Below are 15,928 nucleotides of genomic sequence, written 5' to 3'. Positions count from 1 at the left end.
AATAGGCCGCATATACTACGCACAGTTTTATTGTGTGAAAACTAACCGAATTAACGCGTTCAAGATTGGTTTGTAATGTCGGGATGTCGGAACTCCTCTTCTTTTCGAACAGCTGGAGCTAGCACATACTAAGTTATCACGAAGCATCGGGCGACTTCTCGGTCGACCATCTCTTCAAGCAAAATTTCAAAACTTGATTTTTCACCTGTGCTATGTATGCCGACGTCGTATCAGTGTTCCTTCTCGCTGTTAACTGACAAACCAGCGTCAAAGCAAACGTTAATTTGTTTATAACACGCATGACGCACGTGGATAGGTTTCGATAATCATATGTGTATATATATGAGTAACGTCTATGTATGGAGTTTCACTGTCTGTACTTACGGCTCTTGTGGGAGCGCAAGTCAAATATAGTGCTCTGCTTCAATCTAAGTGCAGCAATGTCTCGGCGTGGTGACATGATGGACTTGAGGATCCGTCGACGCAAAAACAGACGCCCTAGCTCTCAGGTGATTGATGTGCACAGATTGCCCGGGGCCATCTGCGCCGATGTCAAGGGGAAAACATACAAATAGATAAGATATTCAGAAACAAAGTCCAAATCCCATACTTTGCTTACACGATGCTAAAAAGATAGGATAGACGAATGCGGAACGCCGTATTTGAATATAATTAATAGATATACATTCACTATGCAAACGATTAACAGTTTAAATTTAATTATTTATTACGCCTATTTACGTTTAATCCAACGATATTGTTTGCCAAGCGCTAGCGTCTCTTCTGAGGTAGGATTTCCGTTTCCGGAAATTGGTCCGGTGACGGATGTTAGCGTCCAGTAGGACAGGCACGTACCACAAGGTCGTTGCCAGATAAATTTGTATAGGGCCGGTAGCCCTATGCAAATTTCGCCAAGGCATTTTGCGGGAAGCATTGCTTCGCTCAAGGCCTAACTAGCTTGGGTGGGTACACGCTTGACACGTTGCCATTCCTGTGACGTTCTGTTGAACCCTGTCGATCTGTAGCCTTGACGTCCTGCAACAATGCTTCTACTTAACAGTGTGATTAAATTTTGTTTAGAACTCCTGCTCATGAAGCCATGTTTAACCACTGAGCTCTTGTCGGAGGCCGATGATTAAACAAAATCAGCATGCCTGTCTGTCCGATGAAAATTAATGGTGGCAGAAAAGGGGTATGGCATTTAAAGAAGATATCTAACGATATTTAATGTTTTAAATCTCCCAATGTAATGCGCCGAATAGACATGTACGTCAAATGTAAATAAGTCAAGTAATAATGAAAAAAAAAACAGTAATATTAAGTGGCAATACCATGTTGAAATTCGATAGTTCCTATTGTAGAAGTATTATTCTAAGGGGAGGTTTGACTATTCTATAAAAATGTTTTGCTATATTGACCCATGTTACGTATGTACATACGAAGGATACTACGCAAATTGATGGCGTTACCTATTGCGTGATACCTCACCTTAAAATTTATGGGTGCTATCTACCAGTAGACTTCTCCAAGATCAATTCTGTGCGAAGTTCAGAAATACGCTGGAAGCATACCGTTCATAGCAATCACAGTCGGTCTCGACATATAAACGAAAGTGAAGGATGCGAAATATGGAACGGGTGTACACTACAGTTCACTATCTTTGAAATCGTCAAGTTATAATAGAAAGTTTACTAGGAACAACTTAACGTGCTTAACTAGTTCGTTGGGTCAGCACTAGCTGAGCTCAGCGTAACTGATCTTGAATAGGCAGCTTTAGAATAGATTTCTTTAGCTACATGAGCGCTACTCGGGAAGTTTTCTCGCAGGTTATGTATAGTGCTTGACTGATACGGTAACAAAAATCACAACCATTGATAAAATTGTTTCGTTACTATTAGGCTTCCTCTATTTTTTCCTATGGCAAATTCGACCAGCTTTTTTTTTATTTAATGCATTAGCCAGTTGGTCTGACGGTGACGAGGCTTGTTATAGACCTATAGATATACAGGCGTCCCACCAGGCTGTTCGATTTAATTAGCTACTTTGATCAGTGATCAGCTTTCCTAGAATGAAAAAATTAATGCGATGGCTTTTTTTTTTTAAATATAATTACTTATCGCCTACGAGTACGGATCAACGACGCACGTTCTATAGAAAGAAGACGACAATATTGCTAGCAGTATTACCGCTTCCAGCGTCCTGACTATCGACCATATCGTCGCGTTGAATCGAAACAGAGATTGCAATGATCCATGGTCGAAACCTTTTTAATGGGACGGACTCAACTCAGGAAATTATTGGCTGCCTTTCGCTTCTGTTCGTTTGTAGCCTTTTCTACTTTTCACCTAGCGAATCGTTCGTTCGAACTCATTTTCTATGAAGTCATCCGTGTTCAAATTAGCAATGAACAGATACATGGCCACGGCATAATGCACTGTACGCAAATCGCCACACATTAATCAGCCAGGCGTGGGTCGAATCGGGGCAAGTTTCTCTCGTCGAGGGACTGCTCCATTATAACCGCCCGACCAAACGTATCAGGAATGAAGAATCAAGACAACTAGAAAGCCATGACCTCTGAGCGTTCCCCGCTCGGTAGCTTCCGAACATTATTTAGACAACTTCACTACACCGGATCTCATCCGTACGTTGATCGTACAATTCCAGAGGTGACTCAATGTGCCTTTTCACTTTTTACCGCCGCTGCAAAAGGCGATCTACCAGGGCGGGAAAACACTGTCCTATATCAGAGAAACGAGTCATTGGCTGTGGGAAGTCGTTCGGCTCTCTCTGCAGAGCAACGAATTGCTCTATCTCACCTTTAACGTACCCTTTAATTCCCTCTGGTAAAAAAAGGCAAAGCCTCGAATACCACATGAACCTACATAAATAACAATAACCTATGCTAGCATCGCACTTAGAGTTAAGGTCATAGCTCCTATGATGCTATAGGCCTATTTCTGTGCGATGCACACAGCTTCATGTTAATGATAATGAGAAAGGGCTTATTCTTTTGCTGGTGACTTTCGCTTTCGCCTTATGTCTCCGCATTTTTGTGCCCCCTTAGTCTCGCTGAAGCGCATAATCTGCAGATGGTTGTGATAGCGAGGAAAGTGAGGTTACCTAACATTGACATAGATTTACGATAGGCCGCTAAACTATCTAGAACAGGCAATCATAAAGGGAGTACGGACGTAGATTATGACATGCAAAGTACATAGAGATAAATACTAGAATAAAGACGTGTTGCTTAGGCAATTAATCGAAGCTTAAGGTATACATATTTGAGAGAATCGTTAACACTAAAAGCATTGCATATAGAGAACAAAAATACCACCTGTAGACAAATGTAAGCTGACAAATTTGGTTAGAAGGAGTATTTTTCAAATATTTTCTCGCGGTTTCAATAATATTTTGGGCGTAAAATATATTTGAAGAATTTGATGTTCTATGTTATCGCAACAGCAATGCGCACAAATACACACAGAACAAACGTCAACCGAGGAACGATTTGCAAACGAACAGAAGAACCAATAAACAGAATTTTCTGCTCATCTGTATTGCTACTCGAACATTTTTCAAGCTCCTAGAGCCGCGTCTCAGAGCCACACCAAACACACTGACGCTTACAAGGCTCAATAGCATCTAAAGACGTTGGCGACAGCAGCAACTACTAGATTAGGACAAGAGCAAAGTGTCGACAATGTGGCTCTGCAGACATCGGGGGTATATCGGAGGTTTGTTTACACAGCCTTTTATAACAGAAACGTCCGCTTAATAAAGGCAAGGCGTTAGGGTTGAAAGTTGCTAAGCTATCGTTTAAATGCAGAACCTGCTATCGGCGGCCCACTGCAGGTTGCTGTCTGCTTCAAAAAAAAACTGCGCCCAGCGAACTTCGATATACGAAGTTCCCGATTTGCCGCACTACGCTACGGAGGCCAAAGGAACCCACGAATAAATGTGTGGGTTAATTAATAGGTGCTCTTCCAGTTTTTTTTTTTTTTATTTAGATTGGTATCGAGAAAATAATAGGATAATAGAATTTTACGTGGCGGAACATTCAAGTTTAGAAAGTTTGAATTGCGAACAATTGTGGAAACGGTATGTTATTTCTAGGGAACATATATTAGTATACAGCCGAGTCGAATTCTGACTCTTTAATTAACTTACCAAACTAAACTTTTTGTGCTCGAGATATGAAACGAACGTGTTTGGCTGATTCAGCGACTCAGTGGGTCTGAGATAATGCTATCTGTGCTAAAGCGGTAGTTTGATGATGTATTCTCCTATTCTAGCTTTAATGTAAATGCTATAGGTTTACGTAACACTAGCTTGTTAGCATGAGTAAAAAAATTTTTAGCGAAAAACAGAGTTTTAACATACACAGTGGTAGGTAGCATTACATTAGTGGGTTCAAATTTGTCCGCAATCGACGTTTTACTGCGCGATTGCCTAATATGGGAATTTCAATATATAAGATTGTTACATTGCATTTAGTTGAATAGGAATCTTTCGCCATATCATGCGAGCGTAACATTTCCTCTATTTAAAATAGAGCGGGAAAATGGCAACAAACTCAAGTAACTTCTGCACGCCGGATAGATCCTGTCTGATATGATATAACCTACCCACTGATTTTATCTGTTACCCTACGCAGTGGGTTCATCATTTAATCACTTTTGTACGTTCGCATTTTATGTCATTTATGTACGCTAAACACACTGGTTTAGGCCCTATCCACTCCAGCGTTCTCTCATGTCATCGACGATGTTGTTATTGTCCTAAATGTAAATATATATGGCTACCTATTCTACGTATGTGGGTGGCTGTGAGACTGTGAGGATAATCCTTCAACGGTATCTATCTTCACTTAAAAGTGCCGTGTCTAATTTAAGAGTGATCGTGGGTAATATACGCGTAACTTAATGAAGAACTCAAAACGCGAGCTGAAATCAAGGGTATTGTTCTGTGAGGAGTGACAACGAGGAAGCGTATAGTAAAGGAAAAGTGGAGCTGAAGTTCTGGAACAAAGTGCAAATGAAATAGGACGGTGGAAATGAGGAAGATTTACCTTTCATACCATTGTTTTTTTGTCCCATAAAAATTATCATTATTATTATTATTCTGCCCAATTAAGGATTTAGTTCCGAATGTAAGGTTAGGCACCCGGCAGTTTCTCTCTGGAAAGTAATTACGATCTTACTTTTTCTCTTATGCCCCTACATGGCCCATAGCCACTCGAAAATGGTGACCGCATTCGCAAAGCGCACAAAAGGACGCCATTTTAATTCCATAATGATTTACTGCTTGAAAGCTTGAAGACAGGTTTCTCTTGTATTTCAGACTAATATCTTGGCGGTCGATGCCTCGCTAAATGATCGAATGAATAGTCTCTTTATCTAAATGGGTATTCTTAAGATCCATTTGCCATTAGCTGATGCCAATGCGAGCATCATTAGAAACAAATAACGATGAGAATGGAAGGGAATTTTATTTTTGTTTTAGCTCGAGCTGCATCATTAGTAGATACTTATCAATCACACAGTTCAAGACAATACAAAACAACGCTGCTAAGGCCAACATTAACAGAGCATACGGCCAAGCCTCGCGTATTAAACCTTAGTCGTCCTAATCCAACTGTCACCTGAGCACAGAATCGCTTCATTCCTCGCGCCAACTAGATTGAATGGCTGGTAATTTGCTTATGATCTGTACGCAGAAAATTATCTATATAGCGAATAAGATAGCCTCAAATCAACGTCCGTACTTTTAATTATAATATTTAAATAAATGTTTCGAGTTTTACGCCCGGTATTGCTGTTAAGTATCGCTTCAGACGACCGAATATAGGCCTAAAATATAGTATGCCTACGGCCAAATGTCAACGATCCTATGCAGCATATATCATCACGGCTAGCACGCAGACAAGCCACCACAGAACTATCGCGGGTATCGTGAAGTTCTTGTCGCGGGAAACGGCTCAGTACATAACCATCAGGGTTGTTAACCGCACTTCACAGCATTCCCTGCCAATTCAATTCGCGCAGGACCCGCTTACGATTGTACGATACTTGATAAGATCGCGGTGATTAAAACTGTATCGGAATCGTCTTTATTTTCGTTGCACTTCGATATAAATGAAGATGTGTTAAAGGACTTCATTTTTACTACTGAAATGTAAACAAAAAAAAAAGATTACAATTTATACTTATAGTTCACTTCTATCATCACCCTCGTTATTTATTCAATATAATCGTGAACAGATCCAATTTTCAAATATCAGCGACTCACCGAAAAATATTGGTTTAACGCTTTGTCTACACATTCATGGGCTTCCATTGCGATTAATCATAACAGGCACTCCTGTCCCCATTTGGTATCGTACTTATTCTGGATGATACACAAATAAACTACCGGTTCGACTTACTTGTCACGCTTACGTCAGCACAAAGTTATCTACTCACAGTTTCCTATGATATTTTACTTTCTTTCCTGGTTCCTTTCGTGCGCCTTATTCTGCGAGATAAACGACCGAAGGGCCAGAAAGGAAAGGCGAGAAACTCCGGAAACCTTCGCGAAGTCCCGCCACGACCATTTATTTCCTCATTCAATCCGGAATAGGTTCCGCTCGACTAGCAATAACAGTAACCGGTAGATCTGTATGCTTGATGAATACGTAGAGGGCGCGGCATGAGATGGTGACATCCAGCCGGTTTGGCGACTTGTAGTTTCAAAAATACTGCTTGATCGTAATTTGGATGCCATCGGTGACTGTGAGTTTGGACGAGATAATTTTGAGCTAAGTAAATCAACCCTTTAACCTAACGTGGACTATTAAAAGACGTATAAAAATAGCTCAGTAAGAACAGATGTTTTCGACCCAGTGGCTACCTTTGGTGAAGGCTGAGACCCCAAGCACCAATGTTTGTTCATCATAAATTTGTTTATGCGATTTCTACCTAATCGCTGAATAATAGTGAGATCAGTCATTCACGCGAGATTAACTAAGCACATTACGTTCCGGTCTTCATTATTAGCTAATATAAGAAAAATATAACTACAAATACAAACAATGCAGGATTTAGAAAATAGTTACTTGGACTCACTCTTCATTTGAAGAACATAGGACGGAGTCCTCGTTCCTAGGAGGGCATCAAGAGCAAAAGCACATTAAATAAAGCAGCAATCACAACAATGCTAGAAAGTCGACCTATGGCAACGGTGGCCCACAGGCAGTTTGACAATCTGTTTAAAGAGGTAATTTTTCGAACGACGCCTACGCCTTCAGGTCGTATAAAAATCATAGAATTATCTACCCAAAACCGTTTACAGGTTCTTCGCAAACCAGCCTGCCAGATAAGGCGCTCATCGTACAATTGCAGTTGCAAAGCTTTCTGCAAATAAGAAACTTACGTTTAAGTTGTATGTACTAATTATTGTTTAAAAGTATTAAACATATGTGGTAACGCAGGAAGCTTATGGGCGCAGTGCAGTTGTCTTCAAAACGCAGCAGGGATTCTTCATCACCATAACCATGTCGTATCACCAGCTTCGTTCGCAGCCTGCCTCTGTAGAAACAAACACAGAATATAAGAAAAACAAAATTTGCATGACATTACTTACCGTTTGAAAGCCTGGCCAACGTCGGGGAACATTACGCGATAACTTGGGCCAACTGTGTAACACAGGGGCTGAACAATTGCGGGTTACCCGCGGTCGAGTATCAAAACAAGGAACAGAGAGAACCAGGACCGCTCGACTGTTGGACCCTTGCTGTTTCTTCCTCTTCTGACTTCTACCAAATAAACTAAAATAGATGGACGATTAGAATATTTTACAAAAATATCAAATATGGATCAATTGCGCTGCTATTTAGTCGAACTAATTTTTCTGGCAATCTTGAAGAGGATGTGGTCCTCTATTCTAGATAATACGATAGCAGCAGACGCAATATCTAATTGGATAAGATCGCTTAGAATTTGATTGCCCTCTGGCAATGCACCCTGAATCACGTATGTATAGGGGAACAATTATACTTGGGCTTCGCTGCATAAAAAAACGAGGAAAAGGCGGCTATTACCGATAGTTTAAGGAAACGATTCAACCGAACTAGAATAAGGTCCAAGCACTGACTTAAGCGTCAATCCCAGTTAAGAGTAGAGACGCTGCAGGCGTTAATGCTTGGGCCATATGACTGTCAATGTGGATCTTGTTAACATGAACACTGTTTAATGGAGAGCGTATTTGTATATGTACGCATAGCGTGCATGAACGCCAGGCTAAATATATTCTTTTTATTTTGATTTGTAATCCATGCGTCTCTTTGAAGCAATAGTACATGTTATTTCTTTTTTGTCTTTTGCTGAAATATTAGCCAGCTCGCTTCTCGCCGATGGCACGCTTTCATAAGTACCCTCCTTACCTAATAATTTTCATATTCGAAAGAAACTGTGTCCTACAAGTGTATAAAACTTTGATGGACACTACGTTGGCAACATGAACGCGTGATACGAGCCGTGTCTACGTACTTTGCCTTCTGATTCATCGCCTACCTTTCGTCTAGACAAAGATCGATGGACCAAACAAACCATAACAGCCCGTTTTCATTGGTCATTGGGGTATAACGAGATGCAACGTAAAGCACGAATCGTTTATTGCTGTAGGAGCTTCGTTTAGTATTGTCTTCGATATCTTCTCAGCCGTTTCCTTAGGTCTGCAGGGTAGCTTTGCTCCTTGTTGTGTCGATAATAGGACTAGTGCTTAGTTGTCGTTAATTTAGGTCCCTTAGTCACGTTCCCAAATATATACTTATTACGGCAGGAAAATCTAGTTAACGACATACCAAGTTGCCTCCTAAAATTGATGACTATGCGCTCGCCAATATCCAAATCAATGCGAAATCGAAAGGCGGCCAGGTATAAGTCCACTCGCGGTATAATGCGAGATAGCTGCAAACATAACGGTTAGATCGAGCTCATCATACTGACAAAGAACGTGTACCAAAAATATGTATATTTTGCTTTTCCTCCCTTTGTGGTAGAGCTTCAAATCTACTTCGTATGCATATTAAACACGTTTATTTATTGAAATCCACTGCCAGACCCCGTCAGGTACAACGGGGAAATGTGAATGTGACAGGAACCTGTCGTACCCATAAATACTCCCAGACGTTCACAGAGCCGTGGTTGTTCTGGGCGCCAATCAAAATATCCCAGAGCATGTTTCGTGCTGTGTGGTACGTCCAAGTTATCCAGTAAATTTCGCTTCTCGAGTCTGACTTGAAGGTAGATTACGCTTTCATGTAACTTTCGCGTTTTTCCAACAACTTACCACCCAATTAGCAGACAGCGATCAAGGTGAGTGGGCGCGTAGTGTACAGCACCGACGTTCTACACTCCAACAACGGGGGTGTACGGAAGCGAAACAAGACTATTGCGTAGCTAGCGTCAATGTCAACTCTCAGAATACAATTAAATAGCTGGCTGTCATTACGTCTGCTTTGCTAAAATATATAACGTTTTAACTGGATTCCAGCAGCTTTTTAATGGGATGGGTCCTAATTTATACGCCAGAGTGTTCTGTATATATGTTGCGGGAAGCAGAGCCGACGCGTGAAAAAATCCCAACAAAATCCTCAACAGTTGGGTCGCATGATCGAAACATAGGTTGCTTTAATACTATTGATAAATCGATTATGACGTTTATAAGAAAAGTTTGATCCCACCGAAAATTTGTTCGGGATATTACCGGGACCAGAACCAGAGCTAAAGGAAATGTCTTGCATGAGCGATCTCTTTTCATAGCAGCTGTCGCGTATGCATATTGGACTACGAGTGCCACGCGTAAATCTCATTTTATAAAACTGAACCAAACATATATATATATATATATATTTGCTTGAAGACGCAAGAGAGAAATATATGTATATTTCTTTCTTGCTTCTTATAGACGTATGTTTGTGTATATGTATATAAGCCAAGTTCTCTTTCGACTTCAGGCCCCGCATTACTATTTCGAAATAACTATTCGCCTCATAGTTTCTTTGAAGGACAGCCTCCGCAGAAGATTTTTCTATGCAACGTCGTTTTCAAATATGGATCGCTAGGTGATACTAAAGCAAGACTAAACGCTCCGAAGAAGACCAACAAATGTGAAGCAATAGCTGATGTAATTCGTTAAAATAGTTACTTATAATAGAGTATCTGGATATAACTTGGACACATGCTACAAAGTAATGAATGATACGCCGCACTGAACGTGATCAGGATCGATAAGAACAAGTGTTCTCTAATTAGTAAATATAGTAAAAACTGAAAGGTAGACTACCGATGATCTCCGACTTCGCAAAACACACGTTCAGAAAGCATACACAGTGCAAGTTCCGGCCTCAGGCAAGAAACCGAAAATTAATGGTAGCCAAGTGCTGACTCTGATATGGTAAATCCGATTTCGCTAAGATAATTTCATCTGAAATATCAGAGCAAAGGTCATTTTGGCAAGATTCTCTTTCCCTCGCACTAAACATTACTGCAATATAGTGCTCTCTTATTTATGATATAACCCACTTAGCTGTTTGGGCTACTTCAGAAATTGTCTGCCATAGCCTTAGTCCAAATATCACTTATTGAACAATGTCACCAGATTTAAGTAAAGTCCTTTGAAGATATTAGGACAAGTTACTTACATCTAGATCAGCCATTTCGGACGAATTTTTCAAACGATCCCCTTACATCCAGGTTGAACTTCTCCTTGTAATGTATGATCAGTGGATAGGATCCCAATTATGGTAACAGCTCAATAATGTGCGCTAGTTTATTGCACAGTACACTTCGTTTATAACTAATAGGAAATAAACAAGCCTTAACCTAAAGAAGCTCCACTGAGTTGTACGCATGTGTATATATACACACGTAACTCTGATGGCCTGATGTTGGCTAATCCAGGACTGATGGATCACTTTATAATAATCTAATGCGTTTTTTAGGTATCTTCGAATGTTGAACGCTTCTTATCGCCTGGTATTAACTACTACTAGTCAACGTCCAAACCCAGAATGATACTACGCCCAAGAGAACTATATGACGAGGCTCGTGAAGTCGTGGGTATAGCATCTATCATCACCATCTCATACGACAAAAGAGTTATCCGTAATTTAACAGAATATTATATTCGAAAATGAATAGATAACGTATAGCCGAACGGTCGCAAACAGTAATTTCATGCGTAGGTACGTGTAGGCTCAAATATTTACGACATTTACGAGTCTTTCGAGTATCAGGAAGGTGCTCAAGAGAAAGAGAGCAAGCTGTCACGCATATAATTCATTATGCGGCCAAGTAGAAGCAGTTAGTCGTAGGTCGTTAGGCGGTTACTGCAACGATGTGGCTTGCATTCCCAAATACAATATGATGTATTAGCAAATCGCAGGGGATAATTGATCTATCTCAACGGGAAATAACCTCTTAATAGAAAAGCACTTCCTATACGGAAAGCAGAACTGATCCTTTTAGTTATTTGACGCTTGTCGAATATGTTAAGGTACGTAGTTTAGGAGATATGCTCATTTAGAAGCAGCTCTCGTATTCGAAATTAAGCTGGCTCGATCGATACGGTCAGATCTGCCCAAACTTTCGCCAGTGTTCGGACACTTAAAAAACATCTGAAATAATATCTCGCTTTATCTTATGCATCGCCTGTTATTCTCTACTCAAGCTTGTACACTCAATCCGATAGTAGTTGAGAGGTTGTATTCATTTTCTATTAGAAGTTTTTGGTGCTCTACAGAGCAGCGTCATCTGTTCCGTTGATATCGGAACTATTCGTGTTCTAGATATACAGAGACGAGTGTTAATAATCGTCGACGTGTGATATTGTGCTATCTCATATTCATTCAGTCGGACGATTTGTCTCGGTCTACAGACCGCCTTGCACTCCATCTTGGCGTCGCCTTAATACGCGAATGGCTCTTGACTTATTTGAAACTGGCCGGTATGAACGCCAATTTTTCCTCATCTGTCCCGCCGCAGCCGTCCGACGTTCGCACCACGGGAGACCCATCGGAGGAATCGAGGGGAAGAGCCATTTTGGTCTCGCTGCGGGTTTTGTGGCTTTAGTAGCCTAGTTTTCGTGGCCTGACTGGCGGTGCGGTATGTTAGAGCTTGCCACTGCTAACAATGCAAGAGTCGATTCATAATCGAAGCCATGAATAAATGGCAAGTAGACAAGCGACTCCAATGTTTTAAGTATGAATACGTCTTTCCTACGCAGTGTCCCGCAGAAAGGTGCAGCACCGGCCACGCGTGCGCCCCAGGAGAAGTTCGAGTGTGCGAGAGACTGCGGAAATTGAACGCAGGAACAGGGAAGGGGGCGGCATGGGTAGGAACAGAAATTGGACGAACAGACGGACGATTGCTCGGTCGATGGAGTCAATCGAATCCCTAGGGGGGCCTTTATAGGCCAGAGGTCGAAGATACCTTGGCGACCACGTCGCCGGCCATCGGTGCTTCTATAAGCGATGCGATTGACTGCTGTGGCCGCTACTGTTCAGTCAAGCAACTCTTCATAATTGAGCTTGAGGCAAACGTAGGCCCGGGAAGGCGTACGTACGCTCGCATAGATATACTGATTATATAACAAATGACGTGCGATACGACTCGAGTGCACTGTTATGAGCATGCACTTAGATAACACCCATTTACCTCCTTACGATAGTAGCTTTGAGTAGGTGGTGGGCATATTAATACCGGTATGTTAGTTTTCGTTTGAATGAAAGGATATAACGTTTCAAAGGCTTATGATAGTCTGTGTGGGCGACGTTAATCAGCGTGCCCACAGACAAGATAGGCAAAATTAATATATATATATATATATATGGTGGTGTAATCATTAATAACAAGGGTCCACACACATATCAGATGTGTGTAAGCAACAACTTGTCCTGAAGATTTCCAGTTGGTTAAATAGGTTTCGGTGCTTATTTCATTCCTGGGTGACTCTGGCAGCAAATCAAAGGAGCGGAAAAGTACAATATTCACACGGGGTAACGAGCAGTCATGAAACTTTCCATCTTGGTTCTTTTGCCTGCTGCCAGACTTATCTGTTGTCAAGTGGCTAAATCGCATCATACTGGTAAAGTAATTTTGTGTCAATACCGTTCGATAACTGACGAAGCTCAGCCGAAGGACGAAGCTGCCTCTGTTCTCGGACAGAAAGCGGTCGGTGGAGGCGTGAGCAGAACTTCCGATGAACCGAGGGCTGATTTAGTACATCCGATAAAGCTGACGCTTTCACTGGAAACTAAGCTACCCTAAGAGAAGAAGCCAATCTGAAATGGGCCTCCTTTAGAAGAATCAATACCAGAAAACAGTTATTGTTTTGGGTCAGCTTTGTTTCGACTTCATTTAATCAAGCACGCTGAGACTTTTCAAAATACAGTCGATTTAATGTGAACATTTTGCTAGTATTACGGCTTCCTCAACTAGCCAGCCGTTTGTGTGTCTGATGGAATGCCTGCCGGCGATACCGGACGTAAAACTCGAAGCTTAGAGAGGTCTTCGTAGCTGCTTAAGAAAATTGCTGAAAGCGATCGAAATGAATTGCAAAAAAAATAGTAGATATCCAAATAGGTCTTCAATTGGTAATAAAGCAGATTATTAAATTTCATAACAAAGTCTCCTCTTCCGTTTTTTTTTTTTTTTGTTGGATTTGCCAGCCTAGTTATTGCTTAGTTCGTAACAAACGAGGCAGCTCGATTTTTAAAGAAATTAAATTCGGCTCCCACGAATGCCACCAACACATGAACGTGCACAGCGTACATTTCTAGTCACAATACTGTGAACTTCTTTAATCACTATAAGTAGGACAGCTTATAGCCAGTTTATAGTTTATAGAGCTCTGTTTATAGCCAAATCGGCTGAAATCATCCATAATAAACGACTCTCAGACAGACCGAGCAAATTTATGAACGCAGCAACATACACACGTTTGTTCGTCCTAAGATCACTGAAAAATAATCTAATAGTAACATTTCGTTTCAGATGAATAGAGTCAACGGAAAGATTGCGCTTGTTGCCATAGCGGGCGCAGCTATAGGTGTCATGATGATCCCACTGGTGGGCGGAGCGTACCTTGTCAACCTTGATAGGTTGATGGAACGTGGAGGTGGACCTCTGCCATCCCATATGCCAGCTAGTAGCAACGTTAAGCGTGAAGGTAAGTAGGCGTTATGTCAACGGTGTCGCTGTACACTTAACAGATATGACAGCAAAAAATAGACATTTACCCTATCCTATGGCAGCGTGACAAAAAAATCGACACTTCATTTCTATCCGAAAAGAATTTCTCTTTTTCCCCCTGCACAACAGACGCAAATTGGGCTTCAGTGCTTTGGTACTTTGGCCGACATCTTCGTGTGGCAACCGTGGGGCCCATGTTCACGCCATTTAAAAATCGTACTCATATGTTATTGTCTACTGTTTCAGTACATGTTAGATCTTATATCTGTGTTGTCAGAAAAGTATCACCTTCGATATATTCTGAGCGGTATTGTTCGTTGGCTTTTCGGTATATTTGGGGATCACCAGCGAATATTCATCAATGTAACACAGGTTCAGCGAGACGAGCCGACTCGCAAAGATTGATCCGATGATTCTGTGCTTCCATGACCGGATTTGTTGCAGGCAAACGTCACGATTAAATACGTACTAGTTCGTACACGCATCCGGTACCTTATTTCGATACTGTTAGCGTGTCAAAAATAACGTTTAGCGTTCCAGCGCGCAGGGATATCCTAGCGAACAGAAAAATTCTTACGATCCTGTCGTTTCCTAATAAATGCCTCGACGGTCGTGATTCAATGGTTAGGAACGCTTTGCTTATCACGCAAAAATCTACGTTAATATACGCATACTCTTTTGCCTTGACACTGATCGGTTTCCGATCGATTGATGTCACTATTTGTCAAACTGAATGAATAGGAATGGCGACCGCAACAAATGCTAACCTAAACAGTAAAACGCAATACAGCATGAAATCTTAATACATTATTATCCCATTGTTTACTTACCCACGTAGTTTGATGTTAAACGTTCTTAGCGTGTCCAACAAAAATCGTTCAGTGTTTTCGAACGTAGTAACAGAGTCAAGGAGCCTTAAAAGGACCCAGTTAATTACGGAAGTTCCTGTAATAGATTGTAAAGCTGCTCTTCTTGTTCCACCTTCAAAATGGATAATCGTCAACGGTGCGATAATGCAACTAGAGCTTTGCTGAATGCAGGACCACGTAGGAGAATGAAGAACGAGCCGAAAGGAACTTCGTTGCTCAATCTGATACTCGCATTTTGACTGGGAGGTCCTCTGGTCGTGCTTTCCAATTGTGAAACGGTTTCATCGGGAAAATCGATGACAGGGGTTAAAGGGCAGCTGTTCGCATTACTACCCTCATATTAATTTAGACGGATCTAGGCGAAGACAACAAATTACATCTTTAATCGGATACGCATATATACCGATGCTTCTATTCGTACAGCTGTAGTGTTATTCGAAGATGCTGACGCGCAGGTTGTACCCAGATTTAGCCTCATCTACACCGCCCATATTGTTATATACCCCAATAGCATTTGCACGATTAAACGTTTAGTAGTTATTTGGCTTACGCTTAATTCCTGCAGCATAAATCCTATCAAACGGATGTAGCCGGAGTAGATGTAGCCGAACCAATTATAAAGTATCGATCATATATATCAGTAGATGCCATAGTGAGCATATCGACAGATTATCAGCATATCTACCAATTCTATGATTAACGATGATCCAGACGCGTCTTGGCCTAATTGATGGAGACGGGTGCGCTCAAGGTTCATCAAGTACGCGCAGGTTACGCGCGTTAGCTCAACCTGAAGAGCACGGAGGTCCGTAGGATCACGCCCCG

The 15,928-nt window shown here is 41.4% G+C and overlaps 1 protein-coding gene and 1 long non-coding RNA gene across 3 annotated transcripts in view; one reads left to right on the top strand and one right to left on the bottom strand.

Annotated features, from left to right (window-relative positions):
* Positions 1 to 15,928, top strand: part of LOC111253204 (IDLSRF-like peptide) — a 58,437-nt gene that overhangs the window by 17,746 nt on the left and 24,763 nt on the right. The window contains exon 2 of the mRNA XM_022812311.2: positions 14,037 to 14,211. Within this exon, the coding sequence (XP_022668046.1) occupies positions 14,037 to 14,211 (175 nt within the window). The remainder of the gene's footprint in view (positions 1 to 14,036; positions 14,212 to 15,928) is intronic.
* On the bottom strand, positions 5,929 to 15,244 carry LOC111253211 (uncharacterized). Of its 2 annotated transcripts, XR_002674526.2 has the most exons (5): positions 15,065 to 15,244; positions 7,624 to 7,807; positions 7,107 to 7,142; positions 6,465 to 6,771; positions 5,929 to 6,170 (listed from the first exon to the last, which is right to left on the bottom strand). It is a non-coding gene; the product is annotated as an uncharacterized LOC111253211 (long non-coding RNA). The 2 variants fall into 2 exon arrangements; XR_015326526.1 differs by lacking the exon at positions 5,929 to 6,170 and having other exon boundaries at positions 6,306 to 6,771.

Source organism: Varroa destructor, unplaced genomic scaffold (assembly GCF_002443255.2).
Source record: "Varroa destructor unplaced genomic scaffold, Vdes_3.0 BEIS01000001.1, whole genome shotgun sequence".
NCBI lineage: Eukaryota > Metazoa > Arthropoda > Arachnida > Mesostigmata > Varroidae > Varroa > Varroa destructor.
This window is presented reverse-complemented; position numbering and strand designations above follow the sequence as displayed.